At 39.3% G+C, this 20,561-nt stretch overlaps 2 protein-coding genes across 30 annotated transcripts in view; one reads left to right on the forward strand and one right to left on the reverse strand.

Annotated features, from left to right (window-relative positions):
* Positions 1–20,561, reverse strand: part of CACNA1C (calcium voltage-gated channel subunit alpha1 C) — a 475,146-nt gene that overhangs the window by 453,982 nt on the left and 603 nt on the right. The gene's annotated exons all lie outside the window — the stretch shown is intronic.
* Positions 8,094–20,561, forward strand: part of DCP1B (decapping mRNA 1B) — a 42,978-nt gene continuing 30,510 nt past the window's right edge. For 2 of the 3 annotated variants that reach the window (XR_011730500.1, XM_071767917.1), the window contains exons 1-3: positions 8,094–8,357; positions 9,443–9,483; positions 12,020–12,147. Coding sequence is in view for 2 of the 3 variants with exons in the window: in XM_071767917.1 (XP_071624018.1) it covers positions 8,205–8,357; positions 9,443–9,483; positions 12,020–12,147 (322 nt within the window). In the remaining variant the exon portion in view is untranslated. The remainder of the gene's footprint in view (positions 8,358–9,442; positions 9,484–12,019; positions 12,148–20,561) is intronic. The other variant, XM_071767906.1, reaches the window with a different exon arrangement.

Consider the following 20,561-nt stretch of genomic DNA (forward strand, 5'->3'; position numbering starts at 1 on the left):
ACTATCTTCTGGTACAGTCACATAAATATGAGCTCCTTTTTCTACCCAGACCTTTCTTCCCATATCTACAAACCCTAGAGCATCGAAAATGACCAAAATGAAAAAAATAAAATAAAAATTAAGCATTCTGAAGTTTCAGGAAAAAGCAACGCTTCATCCTGCATAACAAAAAAAAGGTCAATTTTCAGTGTGAAAGGAATCTCACTTTGAAACAAGTATCTCACTGAAACTTGTTAGTCAAATAAATCCAGTAACAAATTAAAGAGATCACCCAGAGCATTGTGACAAAGTGTAAAAAACATGCTATCATCAGTTAGCTGATACTACATTTAAAGACACATACAGTAGCTGTTAAGCCTAATTTTAACTACAGATGATACATTTGAGAACTTTCTCAAGCTTTTACCACCTGCAGGATCAGATATAAAAGCCATTAGTGTCACAAGAATTTCTCTATGGCAATTTCCATGAGTAGCTATGAAAAACACAAAAATATTAGGGGAATATTTGAGGCAGAAAGCCCACTTTACTTGCTTGGTTTTTTTAACTTTAAAGATCCTTCCTTATATCATCATTTGTCTGTTGTAGTTATCTAGAACTCAGTATTGTTATTACAACACACTAACTTTATCCACTTGTACTATATCTAAGGCTATGAAATCCCTTATCAGGATAAAAAAAAAACAAAAAAAAAAAAAACCAAACAAAAAACCCAAAAAACCAAGCAAACAAAAATCAAGAAAAAACTCCAAACCAACAAAACTCCAAAACTCAAGATGATACTTATGTCAGCTGAGAAGGCAATAATACAAATCCTTTTAATAAAGTTACACTCTAACAGTTAGTAAGAGTTTCACTTTATTCTTCAATTAACTCAAAACAAAACCAAAAAACACATAAACAACAAAAAGACCCCGAAAGAATCAAGCTGCACCTGCAACTCATTTTAATAGAAAGCTACTGCAGCACCATGGGCACAACTGGCTGTGCCATCCTAGCCCACTGACCAGTGGGCTTAGCTCAAGCCTTCTCCAGCCTTGCTACCAGCTCCTTTGCAGCCGCAACAGTGGCAAATCTTTGTGATGACTCCATTTCCCTAATACAGCAAGAGCTCCAGTGTCAGGTGAGGAGTAAAAATGAGGTCCTGACTTAATGTAATTACCTAATGGAATTTTTCATATTAAGAATTAATTAAATGAGGCCATCTTCTCTGTAACTAGTTGGAAAATAGCTCTTTTAGAGCTACAGGTGTTTGATTCTGCCAAATTAAATGGTGATTATCAGAAAGACATGGTTTGAAAGGTATTAGATTAGGTAGGATATAATTATATTATTATATCTTATTAACCTATGGGAAATAGCGGGAATGCCCTATCCTCATCAGTATTTTGGTGGTTTGCCTAGCCAACCAACTGTGTAAGGAATGAAGCTGATGAATCAAAACAGTGCATGGCAGCTTATCAGGATAGCAATAAAGTACTGGCTATCAACAATATTTTATTCATTATAGAGACATATAGTTGTGGTAACAGAATTACTGAAGAACTCATATACTGGCCCCAAATGGTTGCCATCTGATAATAAAATCCAGTGGCATATTTTTAACTGTAATTAGAGTAGTATGGGCATGAAAGTAAAGGAACTGGTAAAGTTAAAACTTACGAGAAATATTACTGAAGGAATTCAGTGATCTCTGCTACATTAAATAAACAAGGTGAAATAAGGCAACAAGTTTTCACATGTTTTTTCTTTGTTATAGCAGAAATGTCAACAATGCTTGTTTAGAACATCACCAGTGTTAGGCAGAGACTGGAGGATATAATCTAGAATTTTATTAAGAGATCTGATAGAATCATACAATTGTGTAGTTATATAAGGCAGGCAAAGTTTATGGATAGAGGTAACATCTTCTACTGTATCACGTAGTATAATTGGGAAAAAATATCCCACGCACAAAAACCTTTTTTTAGGTTTATCATTTTCTCATTTCTGCTCTACTGAAAGGTAAGACACTGAAATCATATAGCCATTAAAACATTGAAAATCTGACACTGATAAAAATCAGTTTATACTGATTATATGTACACATATATGTTTTTCTGTATAACACTATAATTCAATGCAATTATATTGATGCAGCCTCTCCCTTCCTCCTCCTGAAACAGTCTTTTCCTGGTATTAATTTTTTTTCAGCTCAGATTATGCTCTCTGAAAAGTGATTTAAGCCAAATCAAAAAGAATGTTTTACTCCAGAATATATACATAGGAAGTTAGAAAAAAAACAAACCAAACCAAAACAACCCTGTAGTTCAATTAAAGATGGTAGGGAACTTTCCTTTAGTTCTCCCCCAGCTAAGCCACTGGCAGAAGCTGGGCAATAAAAAAGGTAAAACTCAGTATCTTGCAGATAAGTGTATAGCAAAAGAAAAGGGTGCAGTTGCTACCAGAATCCCTTAGCAAAATATAAGTCAAAGAAAGAAGCAGCTTTTTGATAAAAACACAGGCTTTTATACACAGTGAAAAAAACATCCTTCAAACAAAAATCATAGTATATTATAGGTAATTATTTCATACACAGGATTTATAATATCAGAATTTCAAAACTAACAATGCCAAAGAATAATATCCCATTTTGGTGTGGAGTAACATTTGCAGAAAATCTCAAAATGGTCTCATAAACTTCACCAGGGAGCAACATTACAGACACACATGTGCATGCTAATAACTTAGTACACTGGCATTTATTTAGAGAAGGGGAAGAGAGATGTTTTGAATTGGAATGAAAGTAACTAGATCTAGTTTTAGCGTAGAGACATTTTTTAACAACTGTCTTTAATAGTCTGACCCAGTATTTGTTACAGAACGTTTAGCAAGTAATAAATTACGAACAAAAAGACTGAAACTGCTTTAACCATTAGGACTGGAGCTCAGAAGTGATCCAACAATACAGCAAACAATTTCAACTTGTGAGCATGAGGAAAGCACTCTAGAGCTGGCTACTGTGAGCACGTAATAAACGCTGGCTGAAAAGACTGCACATTGCAACAGTGTCTGGGAAGGGATGCAGCACAACCTCCAGCACAACCCCCAGGGGCCCTGCTTCCCGAGTGGTGAGAGGTGCCACGCTGCAGACTTGTGAGCACATCCCCAGAAGTATGCGGAGCATGGGTAATGAAACCTTGTGGGGTCATTCTGGCTCCTGAAGAGCAACCCACTGCTCCCCAGGAAGCTGGCATGCTCAGAGCACCAGGCACAGCTACCCAAGAGGCCCTAGGGGGTGTAGGAGGAGCTTATTAATTCTGCCTCAGCACCCTTGCTGCTAGCAGGGGTGGCAGTGGTGCCACCAGTCACAGAATGAGAAGGAAATTATGGCTGATTTGGGGGAGGAATAAAAAGGAAAAGGCAGCTAGCATGCAATAACAATTCCAAAGGGGATGGAGAAAAGGGAAGTGAAGTAAGTGAGGTGCTCAACACTACATTTTTTCAAGTGACTCCTGCTGTTTATTAAAATAATTGCTATTCAGAGAAAGGACTGAATGTGAACAGGTAGGAAAGCAGTCAGTCAGAGCTGTGATCTCAGCAGCAGTATGAACACTTGTTTTCCAGTAAGTTCATTTCAGCTGTCTGACTTGTTCACACTGTGCACATACACACCCGTGCCAAGTGCACTACCAAGGTGCCAGAATGGCAGGAGTGAGCAGCTGGGACCTGGAGCAGAGGTTGCATACATCCAGCAGTGCCACCAAGTAGATTCACATAAAATCATATTTTAAGAGTCAGTCAATCACTGTAGGAGGCACAGCTTAATCTTTACAAGTTTCATAGATTCTTGACTGTGAAGCAAAGGCTTAATATCTGTTTGAACAACCCTTGTGAAAAGATTTGGCCTAACAATCTTAATGTTTACTAGTAATGGAGACCTTAAGAACATCATTCTGTGTGGACTTTGCCTTAAATAACTAAGTACATTACCTACACAAAATCCCTTTCATTCCATGTAAAAAGCATCAGTGTGGTGTTTTTTTAACAGAATAGTATCCAGGTGGGTGGAAGACAAAAACGTAACATTCTAATTACATATTTCATAAAATTATGACATTTGAAAATTAGAAAATTACTTTGTTTCATAAACAAATTACATCTAAATCATTCAAACTCAATTTGATAGTTATTATGGACTACTGTAAGCAAATAACTGCATTTTAAAAAATCAACCTTTTAAAGCAATGACATTTTTGCTAAAACTTCCTTAACTTTTTTTGATGCAGTGAGAATTCGCAGTATTGTTGCTCTGAAGAAGATCTTGTTATGCTGGAAAATTGTCAGTCTACCATCAAGTGATCCCATAAAGCAGGGCAGAACTAATGGCTTTATTAAGTACTTTTACTTCAGGCTAAATGGAAAGAGCAATTACACCCCACTTATACAAGCAACACAGCTGGAACTAGCAGAAGTTACCTCACCATGCAACAGAAAATATAAAAAGGCCTGATCAGAATCTTGACAGATTTGCTGACTCAAAACAGAGCTAGGGAACTGTCTGTCCAGCTGGGTTAGAAAGTGACACAGTAATCCAGGAGGAAGGTAATTCTAAAGAAGCAGCCACAAGAAGGGCACAGAAAACAGAGAGATAAAATTTTTGACAGGTCAACTTCAAAATATTTAACCTCATAGGTGGATTTTTTTTTTCCCCCATCGAGATCAAGGAAACAGAACCCTCTGCAATCTTTGTCAAGAGAAGGGCACAGGAGACACAACTGACCCAGTCAGTCTGTCTCTCTTAACATAATAAACATGCAAGGCTTGGAGTACTGGCTACTACCTGGCAACAACAGAAACAAGGTCAGTTGTGAATGTTGAAAGAAACTTATTTCTGCTACAAACATTTTTTTCAATTGGGCTGAAATACATTTTCTAAATTCTGCATAATGCTTTTTCCTACCCGATAACAGTTAATAGTAACAACTTTCAGTTCCAATGAATAGCCCTTGAACATACACATACAGTTCCTACAACACAATCTTCTTTACAGGACTTTGTAATACCCCATCCCTGACAACAACAAAAGAAACCAAGCAAGGTACCTTGCTGGAGGGTGCAAAGGCATCTAGAAAGGGAAACTCCAAGAGTGGAACTTTAAAGATTTTGTCACCTCTAGACCTTGGTGACAAGTTGGGACTTGTAAGCAGGAAAGCTGACAAAGAATTGGAGATTGAGATGGTAATGAGAAACTTCAGCACATGCAGAGAGATGTGGTTAGGTGTGCCTGGAAATTGGGAACTGATGACTACCTAATCAGCAAAAAGACATAATTGTCCCTCTGATCACTGTTTGAGCAACATGACTTATCTTTCCTACTTACTACTTTTTCTTTTTTTCCTGTTCTATTCCATTCCTTTCCAGATCAAAACCAGCAGTTTCACTTGTCCAACACCAGCCCAGGTATCTTCCTTGCTGTAAGTCAGCCAGAGCTTTGCAAAAGAACTGCTTAGAGCCATTTTCCTACCATGTGTATACCAAAAAACACTTAAAAACTTCTAAACTCTAAAGCTGTGTTTCATCATAGCCCCAAACAGACACAAGGTGGCTTTAGAAAAAGAGCAACTAAGAGATGGTTTATAACAAAAGAATACTTATAGAGGCTTCTTCTGCCACGATATGCTCGCAGAGCAAGCTGTACGTCCTTGTTCTTAGTAACAAAACTTTCAGTAGCCTTCTGGGCTACAACATAACCTACATGTTCTCAAGAATCCCAGAGAAAAATCTCTCTTTCTGTCTTTTCTGAAAGCATGCCTCTTCCTAACTCCACTCAAGAGACTCACTGTTCCTACATTTAATGACATGAATTCCTAGATTGCTGTCTCTCAGTTCTCCCCTGTCCCCACTTCACACCGTGGAAACTTTCATCCATGCTTGCCCTTTTGCTCTCAAAGCAAATGCTGCTGCTGCTGCTCACCCTATCCTACAGGCTACATCTGGCCTAGAGTAAAAAGGAGGGAAGAAAACAAAATGACAATATTCATCTCCTCTGTCCAGTTACTACTCCCCTAGAATGTTGTGTTAGGGATATTTGACACCAACAGGATAACATCCATTACCTTTGCCTTTAGATATTCCAGGGTATCTCATTCTCTGGAAGCAAATATATCATCCTGTTGTTTCCATATACAGAAGGTGGTAACTCCTTCCAAAATTGCTACATTCATCTGAGGTGATGAAGTAAAAAATATTTGTTCTTGAAGGGGGTTCAGGCTAGTTAAGCAAATCTTTTAATGTAAGTACATATTGAATTCATCAGCATGCCACATAAAGCTCATGTATTTGCTGTAAACTGTTGCTATCAATAGATTAATAATAAATATATGTGCCTGACAGGAAAATATGGTAACTAAATTCATGGTCTTCTCCATCTGTTCCTCTGCTGTTTGTGTATCTCCGTATCATAGTAGGTTGTTTATGTCTCAGCCTCTTGTCACATGTATGCCTGTATGTATATATATATATACACACACACACACTGCTTCTATGATGGCTTAGCTTGCACTTATGGGCTGTTCTGTTGTTTAGGTTATGCTTTTGTCTTTTTTCATTTAAGTTCTATTCTTTTTTTCCCTAAGATCTAAGCCTGTGAGTGTGTGCCAGCAAATACAGACCATGTATCCTCATTGATCTGAACCAACTTATTTTCCTGTTTGAGTGCAGTATGTGCAATGCCTTGGTGCAGCTGTATGAGCACACGGGAAGCACTCACACCCGTACAGATACATGTGCTAACTTTACACATGTGCTTAGACACACCTACAATCTTGCCTCAAGTACACCAGTGTGCCCAAATCATAAAACTATAGAATATGCCAAGTTGGGAGGCAACCATCAGGATCATCAAGTCCAACTCCTGTCCTTGTGTAGGGCACCCCCAGAATCACACCACATGCCTGAGAGCATCATCCAAACGCTTCTTGAATTCAGGCAGGCTTGGTGCTCTGACCACTTCCTCGGGGAGCTTGTTCCATTGCTCAAATGTCCTCCGGGTGAAAACTTTGTCCTAATATCTGACCTAAACCTCCCCCGACTCAGCTTCTTACCATTTCCCCAAGTCCTGTCCTGGGTCACAGGAGTGAAGAAATTAGTGCCAGTCCCATCTCTTCCCCCTGTGAGGAAGCCATGTACTGCGATGAGGTCACCCCTCAGCCTCCTCTTCTCCAAACTGAACAATACAAGTGACCTCAGCAGCTCCTCAGAAGTCATCCCCTCCAGACCCACCACCATCCCTGTTGCTCTCCTTTGGACGCTCCCCAGTAGCTTGACAGCTTTTCTATACTGCAGTGCCCAAAAGCACACACAGGACTCAAGGTGAGGCCGTACCAGTGCAGAAAAGATCGGGACAATCACCTCCCTTGACTGGCTGGTGACGCTGTGCTTGATGCGCCCCAGGGCACGGTTGGCTGCCAGGGTACACTTCTGGTTCATATTCAGTTTGCCATCAACCAGGTCCACCCAACTACTCCCATGTGTACATGAATTATGCGGAAAGCCTTATGGTTGGACTTGATGATCTTAAAGGCCTTTTTCAACCTTAATGACTCTATGAAAAAGCTCCACCTTGGCATGTGGCTCTCAGCCCTCCTGAGGCTTTGTAGGCTGTGGCTCACACCACACCTAAGGGGCTGAGCCTAGTGGGCAGGCAGGACTCCCTGCTCAGCCCAGCAAGCGCCCAAGCCCAGGTTGGCCGGTTCTCTCTGGCCTGCAGACACGGGAACCATGTTGTTTCTCAAACGCAAAGCCGTCCCTCTGGAGAGGAAACCATACAATAGCCTCCCTAGTGACAGGGAGAGCCCTGAACACTATGGGTCCCGGCAGGGCGGGCGAACCAGCCAAGAGAGGCGGGGGGCTGCCGGCGGAGGCACCGCGCTGCCGGCGGGCCCTCCCCGTCACCCCGCGACGGGCCCCGCCAGGCCGCCCCTCGGCTTGCCCCGTCGCCAATGGCAACAATCCGAAGCTGCCGGCGCTCGGCGCTCGATTGCGGCGGCTGGGCCGCTCCCGCCCGCCCTCGCTCCGACTGGGAGGGGAGGACGGGGAGCGGGAAGGGGGGGGGAGAGGGGAGGAGGGGGGATCGGGGAGGGCGGCGTGGGAGCCGCCACCCTTCCTCTCGGCGCTGGATTGGTTGCGCCTACGAGGAACCCTGTGTTGTTGTCGGAGGCAAAATGGCGGCGGCGGTGGCCGGGGCCGCCCTGCTGGGCAAGGGGCTGGACATCAGCCTGGCGGCGCTGCGGCAGCACGACCCTTACATCAGCAGCATCGTGGACGTGGCCAGCCAGGTGGCGCTCTACAGCTTCGGGCACCGCGCCAACGAGTGGGTACGTCAGGCCGCCCCTCCCCGGCCCCTCCGCCGCCTCAGGCGGGGCGGGGACAGGAGGCAGAGACCCCGCCTACACTTTTTTTTTTTTTTTTTTTTTTTTTTTTTTTTTTTTTTTTTGAGTTGGGGGGTGCGTCGAGGAGTAGGCTCCGCCTCTCCCTCGTGCGCCGTGGAGGAGGGGAAAGAGGGGGGAGCCACGGTGGCCGAGGTGCGAGGATCCCTCCCGGGGGGGGGGGCGATTTTTGGCACAGCCGGAGGCACTCCCCGCCCTCACTTAAGCCCGGTGAGGGGTTGTGCCTGGATCGGTCTCTCTTAGGAGTGTGGGGAAGCCCTGTGGCGCCTTGTGAAGTGGGTTGGGAAAAGTTTGAGGGGCTGTTTAAGGCCTGCAGGGTGGGCTTGTAGGAGACTTGGGGTTTAAACCAGGTGGTGGGCCTCAGGAGGTGGTCCTCTGCTATCCCAGAGGCTATAGTGGGACACCTCCCACTAGACCAGGCTGCTCCAAGCTCCATCCAGCCTGGCCTTGAGCACCTCCATGGAGGGGGCAGCCACAACTTCCCTGGGCAACCTATAAAGTGGTTTTGGAGTGTTGGAGTTATCAGTACTAAGAGGGCTATTTAGAAGTAAATAACTTAAGGAATCTTTTGACAATTCTGGCTTCATGGTTTGCTGTAACAGAGGGACTTAGGGCCTGTGTTTGAAGAAGCCATGCAATCAGCTTTTTTTGTGGTTTCTCCCTTTCCAGTACTGAGTGTCACCCCTGAGGGCAGTTGTCATTTGGTAACTCCTCTCTCTGAATCTGGCGTGTGTGTCACTCTTGGGCGTAGTGTAAAAATCATCCAGCACAGTGTTTAGCCTCATGGTGTCAAACACTTGGCTTTTTCATACCTTCTCGTAAAACTTGGTTGACCTGTGCTAGCTCTAGTCTGTTGCCACCATCTGACAAAGTTGAGTTTAGTTATTTTTTCATGTCTTAGGTCAGAGTGATGTAACTGATGTTATTGGTAAAACAGACTTAAAGGAGTGGCTCACTGGTGGCTTCCAAAATGCTCCCCTGATTTAAATTTTCTTGGCTTTCCTTTCCTTCAGGAGAAGACTGATGTGGAGGGAACACTGTTTGTTTACACAAGGTGAGGACATAAAGTTTAATGTCTGTAAGTAAAACTCAGATGTGGAAAAGCTAGCTGGGATGTAGCATGGCTGAATGAAGTAAAGTGCTTCTCCTTGTTCAAGGCTGAAAAGAAACTGAAACTGGCAGAGGCACATGCAGGGAGGAAAAAACTGGGAAGGAGATGTCACCTTATATTTGGATAAAACTTCCAAATATAATTTAAATCTCAAGACAAGTAAACCATAGAAATCTGTTGCATTGTTTTAAATAGGATGTAGCATTGCAGTTTAAAAGTTGTCCTAACTAAAAGCAAATAGTGTATTGAATAATAATATTTTTTAAAGGGAATTGCTGAATTTATGAAGTGTTTCATTCCCTTCGTAGGGAACTTTTATATTGTTTGTGTCTGGTTATTCATTTTTCATGTATATTTCATTCAACATTTTGGATGGATTTAGTGCTTTCTTTTACTAGCAACTCCATTTGTGGCTTTCCAGAGCATTGGTTACATCATTTATTTCAGTATGTACCTTAGATGTGTTGTGAAGCCTGGCCTATGTTTAGGTTTCCAAGTTAATGCCCACCATTTGCCTTTGACTGTTATTAAAATCAGAAAATAAGAGTAAGCAGATCTTGCAGTCGCTGCTGGGATGGGGTGCCCAAACAGAAGCTTTCTCATTTAACTTTTATGTTGATGAGGTAGGAGAATGATGATGATGGTAGGAGAACTGAGAAAGCGAGAGATGTAGATGAAAACTGACAGGGAGGCCCAAGAGACTGAGCTTTCTGTGAAGTGGAAACACTAGTTTTAATCTCTTGAGCTCTTGTACCAGCAGTGGAAGCCATCATCAGTAACTTTTCTAAGCTGCTTTCAGGTAAGCAGGGGTAAGATTCTATTACCACTAAAAGAAGAAAGAACTAGCACTTAGTTATGGTAGCAGTTGGCCAGTTGTCTACTGCAAAACATAATTGGTATTTCTCTTAGTACATTGGTTTTAACGCTCCAAAACTGACAACCTGTAACCTGGCCCTTCTGGCATCCATGACCCTTCACCGTTCTTTTTGTTGGCTGAGGTGGTGTGGTTTCCACATACCACAGAGATTGCTGCCCTGTAGGCAACAATATGAAACAGGTTGTAAGCTCTGAGTAACATCATACATTGCCTTTCCCATCGGTTTTAATTTCTATTTCCTGTGGCTTTGAACAGTGTCATAAAGTCTAGTGGAAAAACCATTGTCAACAGACTGCAGGTTGGATACCGCTGATGTTGCCTTTGTTGCTCCTCATTACTGTTGTGGCATTGTAAAAAAAATGTGACCGTTTTACTTGAGCTGACTTACTTATCACTTATCTCATGTTTGTGAATTCTTGGGAACAGTCTGCATATCAGACTTTCAACTGGATTAACACCAGTGGAAGTGGACTACTTTTGTTTCTCTTCTTGTTTTAGTTTTTTTTTTTTTTTTTAAGTGAAGTACTGACTTGCAAAGCAAGGAATCTTGTTAAGGGTTCTACTTTTGTTTAGTTTTCTGTAGACTCCAACCCTGTAAGGAAGGTTCCTGTGCTTTGAATTTCATAAAAAATCCACCCACCAGCAGTTACTGGAGATGGCACTTTTCTCAAATATCTAGCCATCATCTTTTCCTTTATTGGCATATTTGGTTTGAAATTAACATATCCTGTTACGATTGTGGTGGGTTCAGCAGCTCCCAGTAATAAAAATTACCTGACTTGAAGGGTAACTCCCAGGAAGAGCATAATGATTTAGAGTCACAGAATAATAGAATGGTCTGGGTTGGAAGGGGCCTTAAAGATCATCTGGTTCCAACCCCTATGCATGGGCAGGGACACCTCCCAGTAGACCAGGTTGCTCAAAGCCCAATCAGCCTGGCCTTAAAAAATTCTAGGAAGGGGGCAGCCACAGCTTCCCTGGGCAACTCGTCCCATTGTCTTGCCACCTTATCATTTGTCCTTATGCTTTAGCTGATACAGAAAATCCTGTCTGAGGTGGTGTGACTGTTACTCTCTTCAGTTGTTAACTTGAGTGCTAAAAATATGCTCCCTCTGGCCTGTTACTCAATCGTTCTAATTGCTGTTATCTACTCCAGTGAGAAACTATAGGGTGGATGGTGGTAATTGGATAATGTGATGCTAATGGCCTGGGACAAAGAGGCTTTTTGTGACAGCTTGTCTGTTGAGAAGTTGAGAGCCTTGTATCTTGAAGTGAAAACTTGATATTCAGATCTGATTATACTGTGACTGAATCATTGGACCTCAAATGGTAGTATCACAGATGTGGAACACTCTGGAGCTATTGTGAGACCGATGGTGCTTCTGTTAGTTGTCATACATAATGTATAGTTTTGACATAATTAAAAGGCTTGCATGACATTCTTCTACAAGAGTCAATTGTTATTTCCTTGTCAACAAAATTAGATTTTTGTCATAGATTTAATAAATTTAAAAAAAAATTTTTTTGAGAACTATACAACAAATACATTCTAGTAATTTTTTTTTCTTTGACTTGATATGATTTCTAATTGATGATTTTCAGATCAGCCTCTCCAAGGCATGGCTTCACAATTATGAACAGACTGAGCATGGAAAATCGAACAGAACCTATTACTAAAGACCTTGATTTTCAGCTGCAGGACCCTTTTTTACTTTACAGAAATGCAAGATGTAAGTATATGATATGAAAATGTCTGCTTCTCCTCAGAGTCTGTTCACAGTTTAAGGCAGAGAAAATTATTCGAGTGCAGCTTTTAAGGGCGGAAACTAGCTGGTTAACAGTTACAATCAAAGGAATCCTTGTTGCTTTTTGATGTGCTGAAAGAGCCACTTGGTGCTTCCAAAAGTGCTACTCTTACAAAAAAATATATTAGAGTATGTTTAACAGTAACCTCTTCCTTTAACTTACAAATTGTAGACCATTATTTTTGTGTGCATGTGATATGTGTTGAGACTCCTGTGCTCTGAATATCCCCTGGTCAGTGTTGGGAAGTCTCATCATAAAGGAGATTTACTGAGGGCTGGAGTAATATTTGTAGCCTGGGTTTTCTGCATCAAAACAGACAAATGCAGCCAATTCAAAACCTGTCTTCTGCTCCAGCTCCAAAATATTCTCCTTACAGGAAGCTGGAAGGTAGGTTACTTCTAAACCGTGAGGAATAATTCTTGACAGCATAGTGTTGTTCCTAATTTAACCCCTAATAAAAGACAAAGTTATTATTTTAGGCTCTGTGCTTTTCTTGCATGATTATACAAGAATTAGCAAGTGTCGGGCAAATTCATAAATAAGTGGAAGACATGAGAAAGCTGTACTTTTACATGCAAATATATGTATGAATTATTACAATATGCAGTTACATGAGCATGAGCAGTTAAAAATTTACACTTCATATATGAGCTTGGAAGCAGAGGTGTAGTATTATCTATAGTTTGTGCTTGATGCATAAAAGCAGATTGCAAATATGTTTTATGTGAACTGTGATGCAGAAATGTTCTCTCTGGATGATGTAAAAGCGGAGGACATTCGGGCATAAAAAGTAGCCCAGTTTGATAATCTGCTAGACCTTTTTACTTCCTAAAGTGTAAAAAGGCGTTGGAAAGTACATCAAGAGGGAATCCTGTTGTTTGCATAGGCTATGTGGTAGAATCAGTGGAGAATTAGCTTTTAAATAACCTAAACAAAACTTCTGATCTTGAAAGCATTTGATAGACCAACAAATTCCCAAAGAAACTGAAAAGTAATGCAGACATCTCCAGGCTAATCTAGACTAGACCAGACTGGAGGTTACCATGAGACTTATTTACTCCATCTGATGCTGAAGTCTTTCCTATGTATATGTAATCTTTTTTATCTAGTTTTGAAATTCCACTAGGGTTTTATTTATGTGTAGACTAATGGCTACCTTTTAAAATCTGAGCTAATAATTTTTCTGTTTTGTTGAGACAGTTGGTATAAAGACTAAATAGAGTTCAGTTTTATGCTGATGTGAAGAAAGACAGTTTTTAGTCTTAGTACTACAAGTAAGCTGGTTTGCTTTTCTATTAGGAGAAAAACTGGGTTTTGAAGGGCAGGTATAAGATGTTTGTTCACTAAGAGATGTGAGAATTTTAGATTTGCAATGTCTCAAGTGTAAGTACTGGGCCTTTGTTCAAGAAACTTGTCCACGGCTTTTTGGCTAATTGTGCAACAGCAAAATGCAGAAGGCTTCTTTTCTGTGTTCTTCAGTCTAGGCAATGATTCCTTTAGGGCAGTTACTGCTGAACAGTTTGCTCTGTGTCAAGGCTTCTCTTTCTCACATTGCCCTGCCAGTGAGTAGGCTTGGGGCACAGAAAAATTTGGGAGAGGTTTCACATGGGACAGTTGACCCCAACTAATCAGATGCCCCCGATCATGATGTCAAGCTCAGCAATAAAAGCTGGGGCAGGATGGAGGAAGGGAGTTTTGGAATGAAAGCATTTGTTTTCCCAAGTAACCATTACTCATGATGGAGCCTCCCGTCCTGCAAATGGCTATATGTCTGCCTGTTGGTGTAAAGTAGTGAATTGAATCCCTATTTTGCTTTGCTTGCACAGGCATCTTTGCTTTACCTATTAAACAGAATTTCTTATCAACCCAAAAGTTTTCCTATTTTTGCCCTTCTGATTCTTTTTCCATCCCAGAGAGTGGAGGGAGTGAGCAACCATGTAGGGCTGAGCTGCCACCTAGGGTGAACCCACAACACCTACACTGACAATTTGCTAGTGGGAAGAGGAAAGTTTTGACACATTTCTTTCAGTTTAGGATCTCTCAGCCAAAAGATTTGATAGCTTCTTGACCTCATGACACTTTTTACTGTATCACTGAATGCAACCATGAAAAAAGAAGTAACAAGAACTCTAGCCCAGTTTTGTAAAGTCATCATCAGTCAGGCTTTCTAGATCTGATTTTACCATGGTTAGCTGTTTGATCTAACTATGGTTAAATCTGTATCTGTTACTTAATTTGAATTGTTTTGGGTTTTTTTTGTCTGAGAGAATTCTTTGTTTGCTTCACTGAAAAAATCCACTAGTTCAGGATTTCAGTTAGTATCAGGTGTGTTCCAGGTATAGGAATATGTTACATACACTAGTTATGTATCGTCCTAAAATACTCTTACAAAGGTGTAATAATTTGTTCTTCAAGAAAACTGAAAGTCTTGGTATTTAAAGGGAAAACTTCTGTTTTCTCAGATTTTTCACAGAAGCATCTGTTTCCAAATCAAAAGGACCCATAGAAGAAAGTTATTTGCAACTCATTTGACTTTTACATGTTTTCTTTATGTCCCTACAAATTGTTCATGTGGCAGTTTCTCCACTGAGATGGAGTCCTCTAGCCCTTTCTTCCTTATTGAGTATTTCAAAGCCTTTACTACGTAAAATAAAGGAACCTCCTCAGTATTAATATGTGTTTTGCTAGGGTCTCATTCTTAAGATAATTTCCTATAATTTGCTTGCATTTTGCTTTATAATACAACTTGTCTTTATAACTTTTTTTTAGTATTATTTTTATCTCCTGATTCCAGGTACTAACAAGTACTCAATAGTAGCTTTTCACTTGGCAAAACAGTGTACAGTTTGGTAATACACAACAGGATCTGGAAATAAGTTCCCACTTCCTAACCTTTTGTTTTACTTGGTAATTCTTACTCTATTTTCCATACATATCTCCTTCTTAGCTATAACAAAAGTAGCAGAGTTTCCTTTTTTTTCGTAGTTGTCATAGATGCTTTCCCATGTAACAGGGCTTACGTTTGGATTTGGTGACAATGTAAATTTCATAAAAATATAAAAACAAGCAATTGGAGGAATGAAGCAGTTCTGCCCAGTGTTTTGTTTCTTGCAATAATCTGAACATTTGTTGAAACCAACTTCATTTCCATGCAGCCAAATATCTGTGGCTGGTTGGATCACACAGTCTAAAGTAAGTGCTTTTGGAAGCAAAAGGTGGTATTTGTGTACTGGTCAAATCTGAAAACTTTTTGTCATGGTATTATAAAGATTTCTTTGCATCCAGTATATGATTACAATGGAAAAACTTTCCAAAATTACACACAATAAATATGTTCTATTACTTAGAAAAGTAATATTTTGATCTTTTACTTTATTGCTTTTCATATTTCTTCTGCTGTTCCATATGATCTTTGTCATCTAAAGCTGAAATACTATCTAGACACCATGTTGCAGACACATACAGGCTAATCCCAGGACTTTTCAGGATGTATTTAGCGTCCATGCCAGTGAATGATCCACTATTTCAGAGAAAATTTTAGTTTAGGAAATCTGGTAGGCAGGGTTAATTTCAAAACCAGAAGGGAAGCTCAAATTACATGTTTGAATGCCAGCAAAAATCTTTTTCCACCAAGAAACAGAAGATAAATAGATCAAATAGGTATTTTCAGTTTGACCTTTAAAATTACATAGTTGTCTGACTGCAGTGTTAGATGCTTTCTGTCTCAGAGCAGGTAAGACAGTAATTCTGTTTTGTTTAGAAAATTAATAATTATAAGGGTTTTAAATTTTCTCTAGAGTTCCGTATTTCAGTAATAACAACCACATAATTACTTTTTTTCCCTAATCCTTGGTGGTATTTTTTTGTGAAAACCAATGTTTAGAGCCTGTTGCTTAGGACTTGATGCTGATAAATATGAAATTGTTCAGATGAAGCACATAACTAACATGTAAAATAGCGCATAAAATAATCTAATTTTCTCCTTTTAGCACTGGTCAGCCATATAATAGTTTACTCAAAACTATTCCCAACTGTATATTGTACGAGGTGTATATGGGTGTATGCTGCATCATTGAATTATTTCTTGAGTGGACTGATTTATCATTTCATCATTGAATGCTGTTTTTCATGCTTACAGGACACAGAATTCGGTGAGTATTAAGTTGCATATCTTAGAGCTAGCTCCACCTGGAGCATTTCAGCTGCCAGAAAAAAATGCAAGATCCTATCTTATAATAGCTGTTAGTATGCAGATTTTTGCAATGATCAATACAGGTTAATTGGGTGCTTTTGTGCAGTAGCAAGTGGAGAAAGAAACTTTGTGACAGATGAAGAAATATTCTATATTGGCCTAGATTCTACACCTATTTGGGCATAGAAGTTATTGTTCATTTCTGTGCCACGATTGTAGGTAGGCCTTTGACCATTCTAAATGAAACTTGAAACTAAATGAAGCTTCCTGGTCAGGTGTAGCATATTCTACTGAATGTGAGCTTTTGCAGAGCTTTGAGGACTGATACACAGGCAGGCCAGACATGCCCAGCTTTTGTAGAACTCTCAGAAACACGTGGTATGTACACAGCCTCATGCTAGTTTCAGTTGTCCTGTTTAACCTGCCAAGGTATGTCTGTCACAACCCTAAAAATCTGGTATAACTTTCCCAGATTCTCATACTGCAAAGATGTCCAGCAGATGAGACAGGGAGAGGGCAGCTTGTCAGCTGTCCAAAGAAAGAGCCTAAACATTGTTTTACTTTTGTTTAGAAGGGGGGGGTTCCTTGTAGGTCATAAATATTTGTGTATGAAAATTTTTCCGACTATGTATTTGGGGGCGAGTGGTTGTAAAATGTTTAGGAAAAAATAGTGGTATATTTTTTTTCCCAAACTATTGTTTTTCATTCTAAAATTCTGTGTTAGAGCATCGTAGAGCCCTCTCAAATAGAACAATTCATCTTCTTGGAGACTCATTGTGGCTCATTTCAGCTCACCCTTCTAAGTAAATATATGCTGGTAAAAAATACTAAACAGATGAGTGTCCCACTTCTGTAGGCATTTCTGAAGACCCATTAAAGCTTTAAGCAGCATTTCTTTTGTAAAAAAAACAACTAGTCTGTTAGAAGTTTAGTTCTGAAGGGAAAGCAGGATTCAACAGTAGTAGAATTTGACATGTAAAAATGAGTCTGTCATGAAGATTCATCTTCTTTTGGATACTATAGTGTCTTTTTCACCCTTAGTCTGTCTTACATTATATATTCCATAATTCACTGTTTAAAATAATCTTCTTTTTTCTGCAATGTGTTTTAATTTGAGAATGAAACCATCATTTGGTGGTTAAATTTGCTTGTGTATATATTTAGATTCAACCTTCTGAATATTGACCAATTGACAACTACTTGTTCAATTGTTTCCATTGAGACAGGCAAAATAGATATTCCACGCTTTGTTTTTATGATGTAATAGAGTTTCAGTTTGGCTTTTGGTTTCAATAAAAATGTCAATTTAAAATGGAGAACCTTGTTTATCAACCTCCTACCTGCCAAAATACATTATTTACTTCAATAAAAAACAAAAAACAAAAAAAATTTAAAAATCAACAGGATGAACACAGTAAATTGAAATTTGTATTCAGTTGATTATTCCCCAAAAGCTCACTGGTCATTTTGAATTTTGTAACAACTTTACTTAAATATTTTTAACTTTATTTGATTTGTATTATTTTTCTCTAAACTCAGTGGTCTACTAATTCAGTAACATTACATGGCTTTTGGTTGCTGCATCATGATGCAAAACTCAATCTTTTTGTCACAGCTGAATGACTTAAAAAAAATTTCAGAGATTAAGTTTGATTGCAAAATTATTATTATGGCTTACTAGAACCTGCATGTTTTGTTGAAGAAAATATTTCTGTAGTTAAAAACTCCTTGAACAATGTTTGTCAATTTGGATCAAAAGTAATTGAAAAGTGAAAGATCAAACTATAGAAATTCAAAGTAATTTTGGCAGAAGGGCCTTGCCCTCATTAGAGGTATGATCTCAGCCTGTTGTTTGCTAAATAAATTTGGCTGAAGCTTACTTTAAAAAGCTTGCCTTGACTACTGTCATTTGTTCAGAACACAAATGCTTGTTGTTTACCTGAGATTCTGTCCTTGGAGACACTTCTATCTCAGAGAAATAAGCAAATTTCTCCTCCTTCTTCCCATTCCACTTTCTTGCCTTTGATCATCATTATGAAAATTCATCATGCATCCAGCAAGACAGAAACAGCAGCAGAGGTCACAATTGTCTTTCCTGGGTGTTACTGACCTTAAAGTGAAATCTCAGTTTTGCTGAGAGCGTTGGAATGCTAAGTGTTAAACATAGGGATTTGGGGGGTTTTTTGTTTGTTTGTTTTTTTTTTTTTTTATGTAAAAGCAAAATTTACATTCTGGAAATGCATTAGTGTTGTAATAAAAGTTGAATCTAAACCTAGAAAATTAAGGTCGGTTTTCAGACAGAATGAGCTTTGTCATATTATATGGAGGTGATCTTTTAAAATCTGTTTTACAGTTTGTGTCTAACACAAATAGTTTGTCATGTGCCAATTTCTTTAGGGAAGTAAATAAATAGGAGCAGGAAGAAACTTGCTTATAAGGTATACGTTGTTTTGTTTTTTTTTTTTACATGCAAGATGCTGTCTAGCACTGAGTTTAGTGGCTTACTGTACCTCCACCCAGAAATTATCTGTTCTTATACCAATTTATAAAAGTCTATATAAAAGTATTAATAATTTCCTATCACATTTCCAAGACAGTTCTTCCCTTTGTGTTCTAAGTTTCCATCTACTAATGATTTTATTGTGCGTAGGAGATGGTAAAAATTGCTTCAGAATGCCAAGAAAAATAATAATCTGCTCCTTGGAAATGGTATAGGTATTGATTTACATTTTTATACATATAAAACATGAAATACATACAGTTATTTTTGTGCTTTCTGCCTCTCATTTAAATTTCCAAGAGTGCCTAAAAATCTTTAATGCTTACTTATCAAGATACAAAAATAGTGTTGTAACTTGATGGCGTATCTAAACACTATTTTGTATTTGGGTGTGGATGGACAGGCAGCAGAGCTGGCTCAAGGCAGATGATAAATTTTAAGACTGGGAGTCATGATGTTGCTTTCTGGTCCTGAGTTGGCTTGTCAGTTCTAGAGTATACAATCTGATGCACCTGTTTTTGATATCTAAACTCTGCTTATGTCTATTGAGGTAGGATTGCATTTTTAATGTAGTGAGAGCTACAGGATAATTTGTGGTGAAAACGTATCCATATGTTCAAAGCACTGTAAAAAATAAATCGAATTTAAAAGTGCCATATAATATACTTTTCTGTGTTAACTTCTGGTTGATCATAATTTCTTGTTTTTCTAATTCTTTATCTTCCTGAAGCTGGCCCTATTTTGAGCAGAAGGCTGGACTTACTGACCTGCAGAGACGCCCAGCAAAACTAAATCATTGTGATTCTAGGTTTCTTGGGTATTGGTTAGCTCTACTTTAGGGTGTTGGGATTGTGATTATTGTAGAGAATAAATACAGAGTTTCTGTATGGAATGGAAGGAGTATAATACAACATATATCTGGTAGACACAGTCTTTGTTTCCCATTTATGGATGTCAGCATATAAGCGACATACTAGCCTCTCTGGATGCTTACTGCTGAGAGTGTACTGCCAGCTCTGGGAATTCCGGACATCTTTTCAAGAAAGATAAGATAGGCATATGATGCAGTAAAGCTCAAGAGTTCAAGTTGGAACAGATAATACTTTTTTCAAAGAGGTTGTATTCATGTGACTACCTGCGTACCCTCTATACTTCACACACACCTTCTGTAAAATTGTAGATGTTTCCAGATCAGCAAAGTATGTTTGTGAGTGTCTATGTATTTCTTCTGCGATTTAAAATAGTACAGAGCTGAGTGCTTCTTAGAAATCTTTTATGTGACCTTTTCAGATTAGTCCCTTCACATGCAAACATATGCGTTTAATATTTTGAGATTTTTGTATGTTTTAAACGTCTTCACCTCTTTGTCTACAAAAAGAAAAAAAAAAAAGGCACATTTTTCTTTCTTGTTCTTTATACCTCCATGCCTGTTCCTTATACTTCGGTGCCTTTTTTTTTTTCCCATGTCAAAGTGGAAGGGGGAAAGTGATGTTCATTAGATTCTCAAATGGCAATATATGACGAAGAGAAGCCATGCGTCTACTTAACTTCACAAATCTGAGAATTACCAGAATTATCTTAATCCCGTGGTAGTGTGATCACACAAACAGGACTTCACAGTAAAGTATCCTCAACTACTGCTATAA

Source organism: Heliangelus exortis, chromosome 1 (genome assembly GCF_036169615.1).
Source record: "Heliangelus exortis chromosome 1, bHelExo1.hap1, whole genome shotgun sequence".
NCBI lineage: Eukaryota > Metazoa > Chordata > Aves > Apodiformes > Trochilidae > Heliangelus > Heliangelus exortis.